The 25,310-nt window shown below is 43.1% G+C and overlaps 1 protein-coding gene across 1 annotated transcript in view; it reads left to right on the top strand.

The window, feature by feature from the left end:
- Nucleotides 1-230: 230 nt before the first annotated feature.
- The window catches only part of LOC139383340 (metabotropic glutamate receptor 1-like), a 34,342-nt gene continuing 9,262 nt past the window's right edge, over nt 231-25,310 (top strand). The window contains exons 1-4 of the mRNA XM_071127844.1: nt 231-264; nt 1,111-1,958; nt 11,283-11,532; nt 21,738-21,973. Coding sequence (XP_070983945.1) covers nt 1,229-1,958; nt 11,283-11,532; nt 21,738-21,973 — 1,216 coding nt within the window. The 5' untranslated portion in view covers nt 231-264; nt 1,111-1,228. The remainder of the gene's footprint in view (nt 265-1,110; nt 1,959-11,282; nt 11,533-21,737; nt 21,974-25,310) is intronic.

The raw sequence follows: 25,310 nt of genomic DNA, 5'->3' as shown, positions 1-25,310 counted from the left end.
TACGTTTCTATCTCTCTCTTCGTACTGTCTTTTATCCAGGCCATACAATGCATTCCATGTGACCCGGTTTTAAAGATGCATGCAGTGATCAAGAGGAATCGAGGGGGGCACCCATGCTCCCTTTCAGAAAGATAGAGAGCTAGAGGTTGGGGGAAAAAAGAGAAATACTGTATTTGCGCTGCAGAGGCTTATTAAACTTGGGCTCCAAACTGAGAGGTTCAGGAGACAAGGAGATACGCAATGTTCCCGAGGCAGCGGGTGCAGGTATGTACACGCTCTAACGTTATGATATCTAAGGTATTTTAGGCTGTAGCGAATGCAAAAAGGTGCAATATAACATGAATGGAGGAGATGGCTCCTCATGTGAATAGCAATGATGGTAAGCATTGCTTTAGTTATTTGATTACTAGCCTACGGCATTTCATTTACAAATGTTCTGGAAAAAAAGTGAAACACTATTAAATACACTATTTTACCTAAACCGTTTGTAGGTGATTATCAATTGGAATGTTAATTAGATGTTGACAATGTCGATATATAAATAATATAATGGTAAATTATATGAGATCTGATTAATTGGTCATTTCAATGGAACATTTAAGCACAATTTAAAGCACCATTTTATGTACCTAAACACAATCTCATCGTGGGTGGGCAAATTATTGTGAGCCCAACGGTCAAGTCAGAATTTAGCGCTATCCAAGGGACTGAAACCAGCCGCGCAAACCAACCATTGCACAAATCAACTTTTAATCAGCCTCCTGTAGACGGTTTTTACTGTAGGCTATAGATTATGAAAGGCGTTCAACGTCGTTTCTGACTGTCCGCAGCTCTGGATAAGAGCGTCTGCTAAATGACAGTAATGTATCAAATGGTTTTACATTACTGTAGACTATTAGTACTTGAATTATTCAAGATTGAATGTCAGATTGGCTTCTTTCTGCCTGTAACTATATTTGCCTTTGCTTAATTGCGAAGTTGTGTAGCCTATTAAAAGAGTTGCCAAAGATAGATTGGCAACACAGCTGTTTATCATCACTTGTTGAAAAACTTGTTGCAAAACTTGTATCACTTGTATCAAACTTAAATTAACACGTCTCTCATCAGCAGGAAAGACATCAGTGAAAGAGGGATGGTAAGGAGATGATGGATCTTCAATTAAACTTGGATCCTCAGCTCTCCCCAATGGCCAAGCGGACATGATTATATCCCCAAGACTGTTGACACCATGTGGAATATGATTTACCTGAATGCTATTAGGTTTTTGTATTTCCTTATTCTAGTGTATGATGCGTTCGTCTCCCCCAGTAACATATTTGAGAGGTCGGTGGTTTCTAAAGCTGCTGGGTCCCGCTCGGTGGCCAGAATGGACGGGGACATTATAATCGGTGCACTGTTCTCGGTCCACCACCAACCATCAACAGAGCAGGTAGCGGAGAGGAAATGTGGGGAGGTTCGGGAACAGTACGGAATCCAACGAGTAGAAGCGATGTTCCACACCTTGGACAGAATCAACTCAGACCCAAACCTTCTACCCAACATCACTCTGGGGTGCGAGATCAGGGACTCCTGCTGGCACTCCTCGGTGGCTCTGGAGCAGAGTATTGAGTTCATTAGAGACTCTCTCATCTCGATCCGGGATGACGACAACAAAGATGGTACATCCAGACAGTGGTGCATTGATGGGACGCCTGCAAGCCAACCGCCCACTACCAAGAAACCCATAGCAGGTGTCATTGGACCTGGATCCAGCTCAGTGGCTATCCAGGTCCAAAACCTCCTGCAGCTGTTTAACATTCCTCAGATAGCGTATTCTGCGACCAGCATAGATCTGAGTGACAAAACGCTCTTCAAGTATTTCCTTAGGGTTGTGCCCTCTGACACTCTCCAAGCCAGAGCCATCTTGGACATTGTCAAACGCTATAACTGGACCTATGTGTCAGCAGTCCATACAGAGGGTAAGACACTTCACTTTCCATGTTAAGTTTCTAATCCAAGAAGTAATTGGCCTGCATGTTGCCTACTGGCCATCAATGCCTATTCAAACACAATTTTGATAAAGTTGTGTTGGGGATTGAACTGTGAATATTCACATTCTATCCAATTGATTATGATCAGTCATAACACAGGAAGATGCTTGAGGGGAAAACGGCTCATAACAATCGCGGAGCAAATGGAACGGCATCAAACACCTGGAAACCACATCTTTGATGTATTTGATACCATTCCACTGAATCCTCTCCAGTCATTACCACGAGCCTGTTCTCCCCAATTAAGGTGCCACCAACCTCCGGTTATTCATAATTCATAATCATAGGTCAAAAAAGGAGAGGGGTTCAACATAATCCACCAAAGTTAATAGCCTGTGCTTGTTCATTCAGGCCTTCCTCAGCCCTCTGGCCTACAATTCACAAGGAATCCTTGACAGGTACAAACCATTAAAGAGAAGCCACTTTCTCATGGTCAAATTCTGTGGTTGCTACAGATTTGAGTGGGCAACAATCCTAGCCCTTCAAGGTTCCTCAACCCTGGCCTAGCCAGCAGTGTTTGAGGGGCTTAATTGGGTGTGGAGAGAAGTCTCAGAGCAGTAAAGGTAGCAAAATGTTTGGATTCAACTGTAGGTTTAGTAGGAACGAATAGCCGGTGTGTAGTTTGAGTTTGGCACATGATTATGACAACCTCTATGAGGTTCTGTACTGTCAGTCAGTGTCAATGGTCAGTCATATCAGTCCATGTCCATGAACTCAACTATTAATTAGCATTTTTACACAAGCTATATCAAATATCAAAGCTATATCAACCCACTATCAGATGGGTATACATATGGACACATTGGTTTTCCTTATGTTCCATTTGAATGGATCCAGCAATGCTGAAAGCAACAGATTGTTATTATTTTCCGTACTTGAAGTAGTTCAAATAGCAATCATGACTACAAAAAAATTCAATAAACAATACTACCTTAGAAGCTTGAACATGACGGCATTCCATATAAATATTTGTGTTGATGTACATTCACAAAGATATCATCTTGTTTTGTTGGTTTAACAATTTCTGTTTAGAAATTCATGTGTGCTATTGACTACAGCAACCCACTGCTCACAATTCACTACCACAATCCACTACAAAAAATTCACTACCAGAACCCAATACTCAATATTCACTACCACAACCCACTACTCCCTATTCACTATTACAACCTATAACTCCCTATTCACCACTACAACCCACTACTTACTATTCACTACAACAACCCACTGCTCACTATACCCTGCCACAACCTACTACTCACTATTCACCACCACAACCCACTGCTCACTATTCACAACCCACTACTCACTATTCACTATTTGCTACCACAACCCACTACTCACTACTCACTGTTCGCTGCCACAACCCACTGCTCATTTTTCACTACCTCCACCCACTACGCACTATTCACAACCACAACCCACTACTCCCTATTCACTATTACAACCTATTACTCACTATTCACCACCACAACCTACTACTCACTATTCACCACCACAACCCACTACTCACTATTCATTACCACAACCCACTACTCACTATTCACCACCATAACCCACTACTCACTATTCACCGCCACAACCCACTACTCACTATTCACCACCATAACCCACTACTCACTATTCACCGCCACAACCCACTACTCACTATTCGATAACGCAACCAACTGTTCACTATTCACAACCACAACCCACTATTAATTATTCAAAACCACAACCCACTACTCACTACTTGCTACCACAACCAACTACTCACTATTCACTACCACAACCCACTGCTCACTATTCACTAACTCAACCCACTACTCACTATTCACTGCCACAACCCAATGCTCACTATTCACTGCCACAACCCACTACATACTATTCACTACAACAGCCCACTGCTCACTATTCACTACCACAACCCCCTACTCACTATTCACTACCCACTACTCACTATTAACTACCCACTACTCACTACCCACTACTCACTACTCATTACCACAACCCACTGCTCACTATTCACTACCACAGCCTACTAGTCAGTAATCACTACCACAACTCACTACTCACTATTTGCTACCACAACTCACTACTCACTATTCACTACCCGCTACTACATTTTCACTACCACAATCCGCTGCTCACTATTCACCACCACAACCCACTACTCACTATTCACTACCCACTATTCACTATTCACTACCCACTGCTCACTTTTTACTACCCACTACTCACTATTCATTACCACAACCCACTGCTCACTATTCACTAACACAACCTACTACTCACTATTCACTACCGCAACCCACTATTCACTATTCTCTATTTGCTACCACAACCCACTACTCACAATTCACTACCACAACCCACTACTCACTATTCACTACCAGCTATTCAAATCAAATCAAATGTATTTATATAGCCCTTCTTACATCAGCTGATATCTCAAAGTGCTGTACAGAAACCAAGCCTAAAACCCCAAACAGCAAGCAATGCAGGTGTAGAAGCACGGTGGTTAGGAAAAATTCCCTAGAAAGGCCAAAACCTAGGAAGAAACCTAGAGAAGAACCAGGCTATGCGGTGTGGCCAGTCCTCTTCTGGCTGTGCCGGGTGGAGATTATAACAGAACATGGCCAAGATGTTCAAATGTTCATAAATGACCAGCATGGTCAAATAATAATAATCAGAGTAGTTGTCGAGGGTGCAGCAAGTCAGCACCTCAGGAGTAAATGTCAGTTGGCTTTCCATTGCCGATCATTAAGAGTATCTCTACCGCTCCTGCTGTCTCTAGAGAGTTGAAAACAGCAGGTCTGGGACAGGTAGCACGTCCGGTGAACAGGTCAGGGTTCTATAGCCACAGGCAGAACAGTTGAAACTGGAGCAGCAGCACGGCCAGGTGGACTGGGCACAGCAAGGAGTCATCATGCCAGGTAGTCCTGAGGCATGGTCCTAGGGCTCAGGTCCTCCAAGAGAGAGAAAAAAGAAAGAAAGAGAGAATTAGAGAGAGCATACTTAAATTCACACAGGACACCGGATAAGACAGGAGAAGTACTCCAGATATAACAAACTGACCCTAGCCCCCGACACATAAACTACTGCAGCATAAATACTGGAGGCTGAGACAGGAGGGGTCAGGAGACACTGGGGCCCCATCCGATGATATCCCCGGACAGGCCCAAACAGGAAGGATATAACCCCACCCACTTTGCCAAAGCACAGCCCCCACACCACTAGAGGGATATCTTCAACCACCAACTTACCATCCTGAGACAAGGCAGAGTATAGCCCACAAAGATCTCCGCCACGGCACAACCCAAGGGGGGGCGCCAACCCAGACAGTAAGATCACGTCAGTGACTCAACCCACTCAAGTTATGCACCCCTCCTAGGGACGGCATGGAAGAGCACCAGTAAGCCAGTGACTCAGCCCCTGTAATAGTGTTAGAGGCAGAGAATCCCAGTGGAGAGAGGGGAACCGGCCAGGCAAAGACAGCAAGGGCGGTTCGTTGCTCCAGAGCCTTTCCGTTCACCTTCACACTCCTGGGCCAGACTACACGCAATCATATGACCCACTGAAGAGATGAGTCTTCAGTAAAGACTTAAAGGTTGAGACCGAGTCAACGTCTCTCACATGGGTAGGCAGACCATTCCATAAAAATGGAGCTCTATATGAGAAAGCCCTGCCTCCAGCTGTTTGCTTAGAAATTCTAGGGACAATTAGGAGGCCTGCGTCTTGTGACCGTAGCGTACGTGTAGGTATGTACGGCAGGACCAAATCGGAAAGATAGGTAGGAGCAAGCCCATGTAATGCTTTGTAGGTTAGCAGTAAAACCTTGAAATCAGCCCTTGCCTTATCAGGAAGCCAGTGTAGGGAGGCTAGCACTGGAGTAATATGATCACATTTTTGGGTTCTAGTCAGGATTCTAACAGCTGTATTTAGCACTAACTGAAGTTTATTTAGTGCTTTATCCGGGTAGCCGGAAAGTAGAGCATTGCAGTAGTCTAACCTAAAAGTAACAAAAGCATGGATTAATTTTTCTGCATCATTTTTGGACTGAAAGTTTCTGATTTTTGCAATGTTACTTAGATGGAAAAAAGCTGTCCTTGAAACAGTCTTGTTATGTTCGTCAAAAGTGAGATCAGGGTCCAGAGTAATGCCGAGGTCCTTCACAGTTTTATTTGAGACGATTGTACTACCACCAAGATTAATTGTCAGATTCAACAGAAGATCTCTTTGTTTCTTGGGACCTAGAACAAGCATCTCTGGTTTGTCCGAGTTTAAAAGTAGAACGTTTGCAGCCATCCCCTTCCTTATGTCTGAAACACAGGCTTCTAGCAAGGGCAATTTTGGGGCTTCACCATGTTTCATTGAAATGTACAGCTGTGTGTCATCTTCATAGCAGTGAAAGTTAACATTATGTTTTCAAATGACATCCCCAAGAGGTAAAATATATAGTGAAAACAATAGTGGTCCTAAAACGGAACCTTGAGGAACACTGAAATGTACAGTTGATTTACAGTTGATACAGTTGATTTACAGTTGCTATTCACTATTCACTGACGCAACCCGCTACTCAATTTTCACGACCACAATCCACTACTCATTATTCACTACCCACTACTCACTATTCACAACCCACTACTAACTTTTCACCACCCACAACTCACTATTCATTACCACAACTCACTGCTCATAATTCACTACCACAACCGACTACTCACTATTCACAACGACAACCCACTATTCACTACCACAACCCACTGCTCACTGTTCACAACCACAACTCACTACTCACTATTCACCACCACAACCACCTATGCACTATTCACAACCACAACCCACTACTCCATATTCACTACCACAAACTACTACTCACTATTCACCACCACAAACCACTACGCGCTATTCACAACCACAACCCACTACTCCCTATTCACTACAACAACCAACTGGTCACTATTCACATTTTGCTACCACAACCCATTACTCACTACTCACTATTCACTACCACAACCCACTACGCACTATTCACAACCACAACCCACTACTCCCTCCCTATTCACTATCACAACCTACTAGTCACTATTCACTACAACAACAAACTGCTCACTATTCTCTACCACAACCTGCTTTTCATTATTCACTACCACAACACACTACTCACTAATCATAACCACAACCCACTACTCACTATTCACTATTCGCTAAAACAACCCACTACTCACTATTGACTATTCACTACCACAATCCACTGCTCACTATTCACTACAACAACCCACTATTCACTAGCCACTATTGACTACTCGCATGTCACTACCCAAAACTCACTTTTCACTACCACAACCCACTACTCACTTTTCACTACCACAACCCACTATTCATTATTCACTACCACAACCCACTACTCACATTCACTACTACATCCCACTACTCACTATTCACTACCACAACCCATTGCACATTATTCACTACCACAACCCACTACTCACTATTCACTACCTTAACCAAATACGCATTATTCACAACCATAACCCACAATTCACTATTCACTACCACAACCCACTACTCACTATTCAATACAACAACCCACTGCTCACTATTCACTAGCACAACCCAGTACTCACTATTTTACTACCACAACCTACTACTCAATATTCACTACTCACTATTCCCTATTCAATACCCACTACTTACTTTTCACTACCCACTACTCACTATTTACTATTCACAATCGCAACCCACTACTCACTATTCACTACCACAACCCACTACTCACTACCACAACCCACTACTCAATACTCACTACCCGCTATCCACTACCGCAACCCGCCTCTCACTCACTATTCACTACCACAATCCACTGCTCACTATTCACTACCACAACCCACTATTCACTACCCACTATTCACTACTCACGTTTCACTACCCAAAACTCACTTTTCACTACCACAACTCCCTGCTCACTATTCAATACCACATCCCACTGCTCACTATTCACTACCACAACCCACTGCACACTATTCACTACCACAACCCACAGGTCACTTTTCACTACCACATCCCACTATGCACTATTCACAACCACAACCCACAACTCCCTATTTACTATCACAACCTTATTTATTTATTTTTTATTTTACCTTTATTTAACCAGGTAAGGAAATGTTGAGAACAAGTTCTCATTTACAATTGCGACCTGGCCAAGATAAAGCAAAGCAGTTCGACAGATACAACGACACAGAGTTACAGATGGAGTAAAACAAACATACAGTCAATAATACAGTATAAACAAGTCTATATACAATGTGAGCAAATGAGGTGAGAAGGGAGGTAAAGGCAAAAAAGGCCATGGTGGCAAGGTAAATACAATATAGCAAGTAAAACACTGGAATGGTAGTTTTGCAATGGAAGAATGTGCAAAGTAGAAATAAAAATAATGGGGTGCAAAGGAGCAAAATAAATACATTAATTAAATACAGTTGGGAAAGAGGTAGTTGTTTGGGCTAAATTATAGGTGGGCTTTGTACAGGTGCAGTAATCTGTGAGCTGCTCTGACAGTTGGTACTTAAAGCTAGTGAGGGAGATAAGTGTTTCCAGTTTCAGAGATTTTTGTAGTTCGTTCCAGTCATTGGCAGCAGAGAACTGGAAAGAGAGGCGGCCAAAGAAAGAATTGGTTTTGGGGGTGACTAGAGAGATATACCTGCTGGAGCGTGTGCTACAGGTGGGAGATGCTAACCTACTACTCACTATTCACCACCACAACCCACTACTCACCATTTATTATTCACCACCACAACCCACTACTCGCTACTCACTACAACACCCCACTACTCACTATTCACTTCCACAACCTGCTATGCATTATTCACAACCACAATCCACTACTCACTATTCACTATTCGCTACCACAACCCACTACTCACTACTTACTATCCACAATCACAACCCACTACTCACTATTCACTACTGCAAACTACTACCCACTATTCACTACTACAACCCACTGTTCCCTATTCACTACCACAACCACAACCCACTACTCACCATTCACTATTTGCTACCACGTCCCACTGCTCACTATTCACTATTCACTACCACAACCCACTACACACTATTCACTACCACAACCCACATGTCACTTTTCACTACCACATCCCACTATGCACTATTCACTATCACAACCCACTACTCACTATTCACCACCACAACCCACTACTCACCATTCATTATTCACTACCACAACCCACTACTCACTATTCACTACAACCCCCCACTACTCACTATTCACTTCCACAACCTGCTATTCATTATTCACTACCACAACCCACTACTCTCTATTCACAACCACAACCCACCACTCACTACTCACTATCCACAATCACAACCCACTGCTCACTACTCACTACCACAACCCGCTGTTCACTATTCACTACCACAACCCACTACTCACTATTCACAACCTACTATTCACTACCACAACCCGCTATTCAAAATTCACTACAACAACCCACTACTCACTATTCACAACCACACCCCAGTACTCCATATTCACTATCTGTAAATGTTTTCCTCCTCTTCCTCTGAAGAGGTGTAGCAAGGATCAGACCAAGATGCGGCGTGGTAAGTGTCCATGGTTTTTAACATGAAAAACTCAACATGAACACAAATACAAAACAATAAACGTGAACAAAACCGAAACAGTACCGTGTGGCGAACAAACCCAGTACCGTGTGGCGAACAAACACAGACTGAGAGGTAGCTCAGGACTGAGAGGTAGCTCAGACTGGTTGACGGCTCTGGCAGCTCCTGGCTGGGTGACGGCTCTGGCAGCACCTGGCTGGGTGACGGCTCTGGCAGCTCCTGGCTGGTTGACGGCTCTGGCAGCTCCTGGCTGGGTGACGGCTCTGGCAGCTCCTGGCTGGGTGACGGCTCTGGCAGCTCCTGGCTGGTTGACGGCTCTGGCAGCTCCTGGCTGGCTGACGACTCTGGCAGCTCCTGGCTGGCTGACGACTCTGGCAGCTCCTGGCTGGCTGACGGTAGATATTTCACCAGACGTATAAACGTGAAGCATCCGGTTGGCGTTTCCTCTCACTACCAAATATAGTAGTGAGAGGAAGCCCAGTGACTAGCAGTGGGAGAAGATGGTGCGAGATGGATTTTGTCCGATGTTCTGCTAATTTTCTCATCAATTAAACATTTGATCTCCCAACAGTTTTCTGTTTCCAAAACTAGAATATGTAACACACAGAGTGGACTGCGTTTTGTAGACTTTAGCCTTTGCCAAAGTTTCAAAAAGTTACGTTGTTTAGAAGGAGTTCAAGGGTGAATTGAGTTTTGCACACGCTGCACTTCACAGAGTAGGTGTTCCCTAATGGAAATGTGCAAATAAATGCTCAAATGCACCAACAGGATCTCACTAGCTCGTGCTTGGCTCTGCCAAACTCCTTGCTTGTTCTTCCAACTGGGATTCATTTACTCCCATTGGAAATGACATGCTGTTGTCTATCTTGGGTTAGTTGGACAAATCTTTGCTGGTCTGTAGATTATTATACAGTAATTAAGATTCCAGTTCCAGGTGATGAGATGTCTGAATGACATCAGGGTCATAACTGCCTGCCTGATGTGCATATGAATGTTCCTCATAGTCACAGTGTGCATCCTATTGCAGAATATTCCCTACACAGTGCACTACTTTTGACCAGAGCCCTATGGGCCCTGGTCAAAAGCAGTGCACTATCCCTATGGGCCCTGGTCAAAAGTAGTGCACTACCTCTATGTGTGCCCTGGTCAAAAGTAGTGCACTTTAAAGGGAATAGGGTGCCATTTGGGATGCAGGAAACAGACCTCTGATCTGTCTGCAGTGAGGGAGACTTGGTGATGAACTGATTAAAGCTCAATTACATTTCTGTTCTGGTGCACCTTCGTTATTTGTCAGACCGATGAGCAGAATGATTAGTATTCTTTATTATTATTATTATTAAATACAGTGAGATACAGTGACATGGCACTTCCGTCTCTGAAATAGAGTGATAACAAGCAGACTGAAAGGTTGAAATGCAGCCAGCCACTAGATATGGGTTGCAGTGCTGTTGTGTTTGGCTTGTTGGCAAAAATTACAGGTAAAGTTATAATACAAAGTGTCTTAAACTTCTTCGGAATGTAGAATTTTGAGTCAACCTTTTAAATAATATTGTATTTTAAAATGTGTTCAACTTTAAAACCATGATATAATTGTGTTTTGCTTGTTAATGCTGATTATTTCCCCAGGTAACTATGGAGAGAGTGGTATGGAAGCCTTTAAGGATCTGGCCTCTCAGGAGGGGCTGTGTATCGCCCATTCAGACAAGATCTACAGCAATGCAGGGGAGAAGCACTTTGACAGGCTGCTGAGGAAGCTGAGAGAACGTCTGCCCAAGGCCCGGGTGGTCGTCTGCTTCTGTGAGGGCATGACGGTCCGTGGGCTCCTCATGGCTATGAGACGACTTGGAGTGGCAGGGGAGTTCCTTCTCATCGGCAGGTAAACTGTTGGTCCCCACAGAACATTGATCATTGTACATAATCGTTATTAGTCTCAGGAATGGGTTAAATGGAATATCAACCTGGGGACTTATGTATCAAGTGTTTCAAAGTAGGAGTGTTGATCTAGGATACATTTTGGGGGACGGGGGGGACGCTTGATACATTAGGCCCCAGAATTACATACAGTGCATTGGGAAAGTATTCAGACTCCTTTACTTTTTTACAGCCTTATTCTAAAATACATTAAACCGTTTTTCCCCTTCATCAATATACACATAATACCCCATAATGACAAAGCAAAAAACATATTTTAGAAATGTTTGCACATTTATAAAAAAAAAAAAAAGGAAATATCACATTTACATAAGTATTCAGACCCTTTACTCAGTACTTTGTTGAAGCATCTTTGGCAACAATTACAGCCTCGAGTCTTCTTGGGTATGACACAACAAGCTTTGCACACGTGTATTTGTGGAGTTTCTTCCATTCTTCTCTGCAGATCCTGTCAGACTCTTTGAGGTTGGATGGGGAGCGTCACTGCACAGCTATTATCAGGTCTCTCCAAAGATGTTCCCTCGGATTCAAGTCCGGGCTCTGGCTGGACCACTCAAGGACATTCAGCAACTTGGCAGTGTGCTTAGGGTTGTTGTCCTGTTGGACTGTGAACCTTTGTCCCAGTCTGAGGTCCTGAGCGCTCTGGAGGAGGTTTTCATCAAGGATCTCTCTGTACTTTGCTTCGTTGATCTTTCCCTCAATCGTGACACTTGGCATTCAGGCCAAAGAGTTCAACCTTTGTTTCATCAGACCAGAGAATCTTGTTTCTTAAGGTCTGAGAGTCATTTAGGTGTTTTTTGGCAAACTGCAAGCAGGCTCTCATGTGCCTTTTACTGAGGAGTGGCTTCTGTCTGGCCCCTCTACCATAAAGGCCTGATTGTGGTGTGCTGGAGAGATGTTTGTCCTTCTGGAAGGTTCTTCCATCTACACAGAGGAACTCTGGAGCTCTGTCAAAGTGACCATCGGGTTCTTGGTCGCCTCCCTGAACAAGGCCCTTCTCCCCTGATTGCTCAGTTTGGCAGGGCGGCCTGCTCTAGAAAGAGTCTTGGTGGTTCCAAACTTCTTCCATTTAAGAATGACAGAGGCCACTGTGGACCTTCAATGCTGCAGAACATTTTTAGGACTCTTCCCCAGATCTGTGCCTCGACACAATCTTGTCTCAGTGCTCTACAGACAATTCCTTCAACCTCATGGCTTGGTTTTTGCTCTGACATGTGCTGTCAACTGTGCGTGTGTGCCTTTCCAAATCATGTACAATCAATTACATTTACCACAGGTGGACTCCAATCAAGTTGTAGAGACATCTGAAGGAGGATCAATGGAAACAGGATGCACATCAGCTCAATTTCGAGTCTCATAGCAAAGGGTCTGAATACTTATGTAAATCAAGTATTTCTGTTTTATATATTTATTACTTTGCGAACATTCTAAAAACTTGTTTTCGATTTGTCATTATGGGGTATTGTGTGTAGATTGATGAGAATTTTTTAGTTATTTAATCCATTTCATAATAAGGCTGTAACGTAGCAAAATGTGCAAAAAGTCAAGGGGTCTGAATACTTTCCGAATGCACTGTATTTGCTGTTCTTACCTTACTCCATTTTGTGGAGTGATTGACCTCATTTTCATCATATGGAAACACAAAATTATTATCATGACTCTTGAGGATTGTTCAAAATAATATGTTGCTGTTTGTATCTTTGATATTTCATACTAAGGCCCCCATGGTTTACTCAGAGTTTATACTGGAACACAATAATAATTATTATTATTCTAGCAGTAGTGGAGTTCCTTCTGAAAGAAGAAAGAAGCTTTGATTCACACTCACACCCCTGAATAATGCATGGTTAGACAGTGAGTCTCTCTCTCTCTTCCTCTCTCCCTCGCTCTCTCTCTCTCCCTCGCTCTCCCTCTCTGTCTCTCTCTCTCTCCCTCGCCGTCTCTCTCTCTCTCCCTCGCTCTCCCCGTCTCTCCCTCTCTCTCTCTCTCTTCCTCGCTCTCTCTCTCTCCGTCTCTCTCTCTCTCACTCGCTCTCTCTCTCTCCCTCGCTCTCTCTCACTCACTCGCTCTCTCTCTCTCACTCGCTCTCTCTCTCCCTCTCTCTCTCTCTCCGTCTCTTTCTCTCTCCGTCTCTTTCTCTCTCTCCCTCTCTCTCTCTCTCTTTCTTTCACCCTCTCTCTCTCTCTCTCTCTGTCTCTCCGTCTCTCTCTCTCTCTCTCTCTCTCTTACCCTCTCTCTCTCTCTCTCTCTCTCTTTCACCCCCCCTCTCTCACCCACCCACTCACCCACTCACTCACTCACTCACTCAATCTCTCTTTCTCCCTCTCTCTCTCTGTCTTTCTCTCTCTCCGTCTCTCTCTCTCTCTCTCTCTCTCTCTCTCCTGTCAGGTCACAGGCAAACTGGGGAGGCTTGGGTAATATGGGACAGCTCCCTCTCCCCCTGTCAGATCACAGACTCAGTGGGAGACTGGGGTAATGTGGGGTAGCATCTCCAGCACAGAGCCCAGTGGTGAGGACTACTGAGCATCAAAGCACATATCAGCTGGAAGACATTCCCTCACTGTAGTTCGACTGTATCTATCCATTGAGGATGGAGCTAGCTAGCATGAATACCTGACAGGAGTAGTGAAGCTCAAGCTAACAGCTCAAACTGCCCTGAATTAGCCTGGTCTCAGATGTTCTTACAGGTAGTCGTTTCCTTTCACAAGATAGCAATACAGTTGGACCATTCAGGCTAACCCTGGAAAACGGTTTGGACAGTTCCTCATCAAAAGACAGAAATACAAACAAAGTAAGTCGTATAAATCAGATATAAAAAATCTCTGTAGTTGAGTTATGCAGCTTGTGACGTCTCTGTGAAGGATGAATAGGACATGGAATTGGTGTGGCTGTTTCTTTCTGGGTCAAGGAGACTTGCAACTGAAAAAATATTGTTTTGCAGAGCAGTGCAGTAAGTGGTTGGTGGTGACCATCCATCCATCCTGGGCTGTGTGGAAGATTGGGTCCATCTAGATCAGTGGTATTCTGGGGACCTCATTTGTTTTCCGAAGAATAACTCACGACCCCAGTGGCAGATTTAGGCATAGGTGACATGGGCAGCAGCCGGGGACGGCATGGGCGGCCGCACCAAAAAATTAAAGAAAAATATTCCGAATGGTGACATTTGCGCGACCGGTTTTCTATCGCTCATTTGTACGTCGCGTCAATGATATCATGTCACCGTGTGGGACTGTGGGTCAATTAACCTTGTTGGAGTCGGCGCCATGATTCTAGTTTGTGAGCTAGGCAGGCTATTGCCTGGGAAGGTCTCCCACTCAGAAGTACGAGACGGGGAGGGGGCTGGGGTAGGTTGACTGAAAGCCCGAGGTAGGGGGAGCGGGGGAATCTATCAAATAGCGCACCTCAAATTTTGTACAGTACTAATGCAATTAGTTGTGCAATTTAGTTTGTGTATTTCTTGTTTGAAGTGCAGTAGTGTAATAATCAGGTTCTCTTCTTTATAAGTGTGTTATTCTATTTGTGTTTTTGATGTCGGATGTGTGCAATTTAGTTTGATTTGTGTGTTTTTTGTTATTAATAGGGTAATAGTGTAATAATTAAATTATCTTTTTTATTTGAATTTATATGCTACAATTTGTTTCTATTGGTCTTTATTACTTCTTTTTGATATTTATGAGTCTTATGTTTGTATATATTTTTATATTAATATAGTTTTAAATGTTATGATTATTTATTTGTGTTGTTCCATATGTCTGAATAAAAATGACAGTTAGTGGCGAATGGTGGGGTTTTGTTGGGGGGGGGGGGGGTTCGCCCAGCGAGCCATACGGTGCCTTGCGGAAGTATTCACCCCCTTGGCATTTTTCCTAATTTGTTGCCTTACAACCTGGAATTTAAATAGATTTTGGGGGGTTTGTGTCATTTAATTTACACAACATGCCTACCACTTTGAAGATGCAAAATAAAAAATGTTGTGAGACAAACAAGAAATAAGACAAAAAAACTGAAAACTTGAGCGTGCATAACTATTCACCCCCTCAAAGTCAATACTTTGTAGAGCCACCTTTTGCAGCAATTACAGCTGCAAGTCTCTTGGGGTATGTCTCTATAAACTTGGCACATCTAGCCACTGGGATTTTTGCCCATTCTTCAAGGCAAAACTGCTCCAGCTCCTTCAAGTTGGATGGGTTCCTGCTGGTGTACAGCATTATTTAAGTCATACCACAGATTCTCAATTGGAATGAGGTCTGGGCTTTGACTAGGCCATTCCAAGACATTTAAATGTTTCACCTTAAACCATTCGAGTGCAGTGTGCTTAGGGTCATTGTCCTGCTGGAAGGTGAACCTTTGTCCCAGTCTCAAATCTGTGGAAGACTGAAACAGGTTTCCCTCAAGAATTTCCCTGTATTTAGCGCCATCCATCATTCCTTTCAATTCTGCCCAGTTTCCCAGTCCCTGCCGATGATGAGAGGTGTTGGGTTTGTGCCAGACATAGCGTTTTTCTTGATGGCCAAAAAGCTACATTTTAGTCTCATCTGACCAGAGTACCTTCTTCCATTTGTTTGGGGAGTCTGACACATGCCTTTTGGCGAATACCAAACATGTTTGCTTATTATTTTCTTTAAGCAATGGCTTTTTTCTGGCCACTCTTGTGTAAAGCCCAGCTCTGATGAGTGTACGGCTTAAAGTGGTCCTATGGACAGATACTCCAATCTCCGCTGTGGAGCTTTGCAGCTCCTTCAGGGTTATCTTTGGTCTCTTTGTTGCCTCTCTGATTAATGCCCTCCTTGCCTGGTCCGTGAGTTTAGGTGGGCAGCCCTCTCTTGGCAGGTTTGTTGTGGTGCCATTTTCTTTCAATGTTTTAATAAGGGATTTAATGGTGCTCCATGGGATGTTCAAAGTTTTGGATATTTTTTTATAACCCAACCCTGATCTGTACTTCTCCACAACTTTGTCCCTTACCTGTTTGGAGAGCTCCTTGGTCTTCATGGTGCCACTTGCTTGGTGGTGCCCCTTGTTTAGTGGTGTTGCAGACTCTGGGGCCTTTCAGAACCTGTGTATATATACTGAGATCATGTGACAGATCATATGACACTTAGATTGCACACAGGTGGACTTTATTTAATTAATTATGTGACTGAAGGTAATTGGTTACCAGATCTTATTTAGGGGCTTCATATTTTTTTTGTATAATTCTTTGAAATATGTGATTTTATTTAATTTCACTTCACCAATTTGGATTATTTTGTGTATGTCCATTACATGAAATCCAAATAAAAATCCATTTCAATTACAGGTTGTAATGCAACAAAATATGAAAAACGCTAAGGGGGTGAATACTTCCGCAAGGCATTGTACAAGCTAGACGCACGACCCCACCCCACACCACGCTGCATGACCCCACCTCACACCACGCTGCACGACCCCACCCCACACCACGCTGCACGACCCCCCCTACACCACGCTGCACGACCCCCCCCCACACCACGCTGCATGACCCCACCTCACACCACGCTGCACGACCCCACCCCACACCACGCTGCACGACCCCCCCCACACCACGCTGCACGACCCCCCCCACACCACGCTGCACGACCCCACCCCACACCACGCTGCACGACCCCACCCCACACCACGCTGCACGACCCCACACCACGCTGCACGACCCCCCCCCACACCACGCTGCACAACCCCACCCCACACCACGCTGCATGACCCCACCCCACACCACGCTGCAAGACCCCCCCCCACACCACGCTGCACAACCCCACCCCACACCACGCTGCACGACCCCACCCCACACCACGCTGCACGACCCTACACCACGCTGCACGACCCCCCCTACACCACGCTGCACGACCCCACCCCACACCAAATCTAATGACACAACTTTAAAATGTAAATTTGTACATTAACAAATAACCTTGAATTCCTTGCATTAAAATCTTTTATCAAAATGAAAAGCATTGAATACATTTAGTCAAATAAAAGTGGCAACCCCTACTGCAGTTACCTGGGATTGTGACCCGACTTTGAATTACACAGATCTAGATGATTGAGGAGGCTGGTGATGACCATCCCTTCTTTCTGGGTCAAGGAGACTTGCAACTGAAAAAATATTGTTTTGCAGAGCAGTGCAGTAAGCTGTGTGGAGAATGAGAGGAAAGGCGTGTTGTCATTCATGCAGTGGATATGCCACTTACTGTTGCAGAGGCTTTTATCCAAAGTACAGTACAGTGCAGTGCAGTACAGTAGAGTAGAGTAGAGTAGAGTACAGTACAATACAGTACAGTACAGTAGAGTAGAGTACAGTACAGTACAGTAGTGTACAGTAGAGTAGAGTACAGTACACTACAGTACAGCAGAGTAGAGTACAGTAGAGTACAGTACATTTAAGTAGAGTCGAGTACAGTGTAGTAGAGTGCAGTAGAGTACAGCAGAGTAGAGTACAGTAGAGTACAGTACAGTACAGCACAGAACAGTAGAGTACAGTACAGTCGAGTAGAGCACATTCGAGTAGAGTACAGTACAGTAGAGTAGAGTAATGTACAGGACAATACTGTGGAGTAAAGTACAGTACAATAGAGTACACTAGAGTGCAGTAGAGTAGAGTACAGTCGAGTAGAGTACAGTAGAGAATAGTATAGTATAGTACAGTACAGTACAGTACAGTACAGTACAGTACAGTAGAGTAGGGTAGAGTAAAGTAGAGTAGAGTGCAGTAGAGTACAGTACAGTACAGTAGAGTACAGTGCAGTAGAGCACAGTACAGTAGAGTACAGTATAGTAGTGTACAGTACAGTACAGTAGAGTAGAGTACTCTGGAGCAGGTATTCCCAAACTGGGGTATCCTCAAAGCCGCAGGGCTACATCAAATAATAATTTATATGATTCACATTTAAATAACAACACAATGTCAAATACAGGTAGCCTAGTCAAATAATTAACATTCAATCACATTAACTGTTCCTCTCTCGCAGAAATTCCACTAACGGAATCCGTATGTAGCCAAACGTAGCTGCTGCTCATGTTGGTATCTGTACTGATGGCGCAAAACCTATGACAGTGAGCAAGGCCCCTAAACTCTTGTGTATTTTCTGCACTATGCAACGATATTGGCAGCGACCATGTAACGCTTTTACAACATACAGCTGGTTATCAAGGGGCAAAGTATTGACAAAAAAAATGTTTAATTGAGAGACGAGCTTAAAGTTTTCTTTACTGACCGTAATTTTCACTTGTCTGACAGCTTACATGATGACGAATTTCTAACACGACTGGCCTACCTGGGTGATATTTTTTCTCACCTGAATGATCTGAATCTAGGATTACAGGGACTCTCCGCAACTATATTCAATGTGTGGGACAAAATTGAGGCTATGGGCAGGGTAGCCTAGTGGTTAGAGTGGTGAACTAATAACCAGAAGGTTTCAAGTTCAAACCCCTGAGCTGACAAGGTACAAATCTGTCATTCTGCCCCTGAACAGGCAGTTAACCCACTGTTCCTAGGCTGTCATTGAAAATAAGAATTTTTTTCTTAACTGACTTGCCTAGTTAAATAAATAAATAAAAAGAAGTTGGAGCTCTTCTCTGTCTGCATTAACAAGGACAACACACAGGTCTTTCCATCATTGTATGATTTTTGTGTGTACAAATGAACTCAAGCTTACAGACAATGTCAAATGTGATATAGTGAAGCTCCTGAGTGAGTTGGGTGCGCAATTACACAGGTACTTTCCTGAAACGGATGAGACAAACAACTGGATTCATTATCCCTTTCATGCCCTGCCTCCAGTCCACTTACCGATATCTGAACAGGAGAGCCTCATCGGAATTGCAACAAGCTGTTCTGTGAAAATTGAATTGCCATATTTCTGGATTGAGCTGAGCTCAGAGTATCCTGCCTTGGCAAATTGCGCTGTTAAGACACTGATGCCCTTTGCAACCACATACCTATTGGAGAGTGGACTCTCAGCCCTCACTAGCATGAAAACTAAATACAGGCACAGACTGTGTGTGGAAAATGATTTAAGACTGAGACTCTCCAATACAACCCAACATTGCAGTTATGTCACACCCTTCTCATTAACCTGTGGTGAGTTATTCACAGTTTTCGATTAACAAATAAGGTTCTATATGTAAGATGGTTAAATAAAGAGCTAAATGATTGATTAGTATTATTATTTGTGCCCTTGTCCTATAATAGCTCTTTGTCACTTCCCACTTGCCAGTTGTGACAACAACTCACACTGATTCTTATGTTTAATAAATGTATCGTATAGTGTGTGTGTGGCAGGTTTACAATGATGGCAAAAAAACAACATTTGAGAGTGCGCTGCCCCTGGTGCTAGAGGGGGTACGCAGCTGGAGGTTGAATGTTTGAATGTTACGGGACTACAAAAAGTTTGGGAACCACTGCTCTAGAGTATAATAGATTACAGTACAGTAGAGTGCAGTAGATTAGAGTACAATACAGTAGAGCAGAGTGTAGAGTAGAGTACAGTACAGTATAGTAGAATACATTAGAGTAGAATACAATACAGTATAGTAGAGTACAGTACAGTTGAGTAGAGTACAGTACAGTACAAAAGAGTACAGTACAGTAGAGTAGATTAAAGTACAGTACAATAGAGTACAGGAGAGTAGCGTACAATGCAGTACAGTACTGTAGAGTACTGTAGAGTACAGTACAGTACAGTACTGTAGAGTACTGTAGAGTAGAGTATAGTAAAGTACAGTAGAGTAGACTAAAGTAGAGCACAGTACAGTAGAGGAGAGTAGAGTAGAGTAAATTAGAGTAGACTACAGTAGAGCACAGTAGAGTATAGAAGAGTACAGTAGAGTAGAGTATCCATTTTTTGCACACTACATGTGTGTGTGGTCCCTCTAGGAGACAAGGAACCAGGGCTTTTTCCTTGAATGCTGACATTACATTTGTCATTGTCTTTGATTTGGGTATATAGGGTTCCTTCCATCTATGTAAAGGTTAGACAATACAACAATTCTGTGTCCCACATCAAAGTGATTTGGCCTCGTCGAGTGTGTTTTGTTCCTGCTATGGTTTGTGTGATGACTTCTATGTGCTGACGTCAGAGCAGCAAGTTCTTGGCACATAGTGTGTGTGTAGTGCTGTGAAACAGATGGCTATATGCTGGTGATGTTGCCATGCTGGAGAAGGGAGGAGGACATTCATTCAATTGTTTCATTTTTGTATCATTAGCATATTCCCCTGCCAAGACTGAAAGGAGTGTCATTCGAAGTATAAACAGATGTGAGTTCTTAATTTGATCACTCTTTGCTTGCTAAGAATTTAGGAAATGAAAACTTGAGTTTTTAAAAGGCTCCTAAAGTTTGTAATTTCCACTTTGAAATTTCAGACTTGATTTTCCCTAACAAAAATCTATCATACCCTACAACAATGTCCATTAGTTATAATCCACATAATAATTCACATTTCCTGTTGCTGCAGGATTATTTGCTGTAGCAACTGGCTCAAATTAAGATCCTGCATCTGTATGATACTGATTCAGCTGTCCTGGCCCCTATAGTGATGGCTGGGCATAGTAAGGTGGTGGAAGTCTTTGAGCAAGAAGCTGTGATGATGTTACTGTGATGTTTTTGTGTCCTGGAGCGCACGCTCATCTCTCCTCCCTAAACTATGACATGAGTGCACGCAACACAGAGACTATATTAATTAACTTTACTTCTGATACTCTCTGCAATATTCTTTGTTTGGGACACAGTTTTCCTAGACAGAGAATCTCATAGTTTATATTGGTCCTGTCTTGCTGACCACTTTTGAGGCCCTTGCCACTTGGCAAGCACTTTACTTGTCCCAGAAGGTAAGAGTAGTAACACCCAGACTTCAGTTCTCTTTCTCTTGCGGTTTTGTCACACCATAGCTTCAGCTTTTGTTGTGACGCTTGAAGATGCTGTCTTGCCACATCCCTCAGACTCTACGACGTCTGTCTCTTCGATGTAGGCAAACAAAAACCTTTTGTCTCAGTCCCTGACAGATTTATGTAAAACAGTTCCAAACGTATTTTTTAGGATGCCATTGAAACGCTCTAAAGGACCATCCATTTAAGGGTGGTAAAGAGTAGTCCTAACAGTGATGTTACTACAAAGCTACTGTGTCTCTCTCCACAGTGATGGCTGGGCAGACAGAGATGAAGTGGTTGAGGGCTATGAACAGGAGGCTGTGGGCGGGATCACTGTGAAGCTGCAGTCGGAGGAGGTGACGTCTTTTGATGATTACTTCCTGAAGCTCCGCCTCCACACCAACACCAGGAACCCGTGGTTCCCTGAGTTTTGGCAGCACAGGTTCCAGTGCCGCATCCCAGGGCACCCGCTGGAGAACATGAACTACATGAAAAACTGCTCAGGTAGATATGACAGAGTATAATAATGGTTTCTTCAGAAGGGTTTGATGACTTACATTGTAAACTAACATGGTATACTTGATGTTGTCTCAACTAATAACTGCATTAAGATTTTTAGATTTGATATCATTTTGGTATTTTTGTTTCAAAAGTCTAGAAGCTTCATGAAACTCGAACGATATATATTTCTTCTATTATGAGTAGTTTAGGGTGAACGTTTCTGTGCATCTACTGGAGCCATACAATAATACTGTTTTTTTTTTTTTTTTTTTTTGAAACATTCTCCTGGCCAACCAAAGATGATCTAGGTAAATTGAATTATCATGGCACATTTGATCTCACAATTATTATTTTTTATAATCAAGATGAATTTGATTAGCTAAAGCTATATTGATCACTTGAAACAATGCTCAGAAAGCATGTTTTCAAAATGTTTTTGTTGTTGTCGCGCTCTTATATTCCTTTTGAGCTGTACGTTTACTTTTTTTAACCCAAGCTTGTCGAGTCGGGGACAATAGCTTAGCAAATCTAGTCATGAGTTCTATAGAAATGACTTATTTTTGTTGACAAAAACAATGTATTGAAGGTAAACGTATATATACACTGCATGCAACAGTATAGAAAAACTTTTTTTAATATTTAGCATGGATTTACATTTCTCTTTTACATGTCCTGTTCCCTTGGTCAATCTGCTGTTGATATTTTTTTTTCCAATCTATATCCATCTTGTTTTGACAAGAAAGACTCCTCTTACACCTCATTTCACAAATCAAGCTCTAAGTTTCTCTACTTCCTATGTATGAGAGGGATATTGATCATGTGTGATAATCAGAGACAGAGTTATAGTTTGCTGTTGAGTCACATCTATTGTTTCTTTGCATAGAGCTCCAAGATGGTGAGTGTGTATTTTATCTGAATGATCTCGTAAAGCACGTCACTCTGGCAATATACATAGAGGTCCACTGATATTGTGATTCATCAAGAGACAACTCTAGGATTTGTTTGATGGGAAGTTATTGCCCTTTGTGGTTTAGACACTTTTTCCTAGGCTGCATGGAGACCAAATCAGAGTCATAGCAACCCTGAAATTCAACCCTACCAATGTATATCTGTTGACCTCTACTATATAAGGCTATTGGGGTGGTTTTATGCATTGCAGTGAGATCACAACAACTGGTTTTGAGATTGCTGTATAAAACATAGCCCAATAACATTTGAAAGCATTCGATGAGATGCCAGCTGGCTGGTCTGCCTTGTAGAACCACATGCTGCATGATCCTATATGGACCTCGGCCCAATACGTTAAGACACCGTGGTGTTAGAATGGACGCCAGTGTATACATACAGTACACACACTTAAGTAGTAGGTTTCATGACATTACAAGATTTATCAGTAGGATGAGATGAGGACAAAGAAAGATGTTAAGTTGTTCAGTTGGTAGAGCATGAGGCTTGTAACGCCAAGATATTAGGGTCGTTTCCCGGGACAACCCATACGTTAAATGTATGCATGCATGACCGTCAGTTGCTTTGGATAAAAGCGTCTGTTAAATGGCATATATTGTTATTACTATTATCTTATATTAACCGAAACATGGTCAACAGCTGATATACTTAAAGAGTGAAATAGTAGTGATTATCTGTATGCATGTCTACTTTATCAAGAGTGAAAAGTTAGTGAAGTAAGTAAGGGTCAAACTCAAGGACTCATTCTAAGTGGGGCATCACCAGGAACACCTTGTCCGAATATAACTCTCACTCTGCCTGCCACTATCCACTACAACCCTATCCAATTTATCGTTGGTGTATTTGTTAGTACTTGTATCACTCAGTGAGCTGATTGATTTTTAAAAAAGAACACAAGCACGACTACAAACAAACACACCTGAAAACCGAGCAATCGCTGCATAACTGTTGGATTTACAAATTGAAATGAACACAATTGTTTATTTGATGCTTAATCTTGATCACTTTCTGTACCGGGGACTGTTATTAACATTGAGATATTGTAGCATAAGATCACCAACGGTATGTGCTACTTATACTGCTTCTAGCTTGCTTTAACGCTTGTTAATCCATTAGGGTGGCCCTGGACCTATTATATATTGTTCTATTCAAGTAGTATACCTTTCGTAAATCATCAAAATTTTACCCTGCAGTCTCCATCTTTTAACATATGGCATAATACGATGTAATTCACGAGCCCTGTATTTCTGGCAAACGAAGGATACAAATGGATCGAGGGAGGAAGGAATACATTAGAATAATAGATTTTCTTCCTCTGTCAATTAATCATAATATCCCCATTATTTCTACATAATGGGCGACTTCCAAATACAAAACTTTTGGTGGCTCCATGGTAACAGGAATGCTTTGATGCTATTATATAATGCCTGCCCTTTGATGCCCTAACCACAGAACAGCACAAAACAGAACAGAACAGAACAGAACAGCACAGAACAGAACAGAACAGAACAGCACAGAACAGCACAGCACAGAACAGAACAGAACAGAACAGCACAGAACAGAACAGCACAGAACAGCATAGAACAGCACAGCACAGAACAGAACAGCACAGAACAGAACAGAACAGAACAGCACAGAACAGCACAGAACAGCATGGAACAGCACAGCACAGCACAGAACAGAACAGCACAGCACAGAGCAGAACAGCACAGCACAGAACAGCACAGAACAGCACAGAACAGCACAGAACAGCACAGAACAGAACAGCACAGAACAGAACAGAACAGCACAGAACAGCACAGAACAGAACAGCACAACACAGAACAGAACAGCACAGAACAGAACAGCACAGAACAGCACAGAACAGCACAGAACAGCACAGCACAGAACAGAACAGAACAGCACAGAACAGAACAGCACAGAACAGCACAGAACAGCACAGAACAGCACAGAACAGAACAGCACAGAACAGCACAGAACAGCATAGAACAGCACAGCACAGAACAGAACAGCACAGCACAGCACAGAGCAGAACAGCACAGCACAGAACAGCGCAGCACAGAACAGCACCGCACAGAACAGCACAGAACAGCACAGAACAGAACAGCACAGAACAGAACAGCACAGAACAGCACAGAACAGCACAGAACAGAACAGCACAGAACAGAACAGCACAGAACAGCACAGAACAGCATAGAACAGCACAGAACAGAACAGAACAGAACAGCACAGAACAGCAGAGAACAGCATAGAACAGCACAGCACAGAACAGAACAGCACAGAGCAGAACAGAACAGAACAGAACAGCACAGAACAGAACAGCACAGAACAGCACAGAACAGAACAGCACAGAACATAACAGCACAGAACAGCA

The sequence above is a fragment of the Oncorhynchus clarkii genome, chromosome 25, assembly GCF_045791955.1.
Source record: "Oncorhynchus clarkii lewisi isolate Uvic-CL-2024 chromosome 25, UVic_Ocla_1.0, whole genome shotgun sequence".
Classification (NCBI taxonomy): domain Eukaryota; kingdom Metazoa; phylum Chordata; class Actinopteri; order Salmoniformes; family Salmonidae; genus Oncorhynchus; species Oncorhynchus clarkii.
This window is presented reverse-complemented; position numbering and strand designations above follow the sequence as displayed.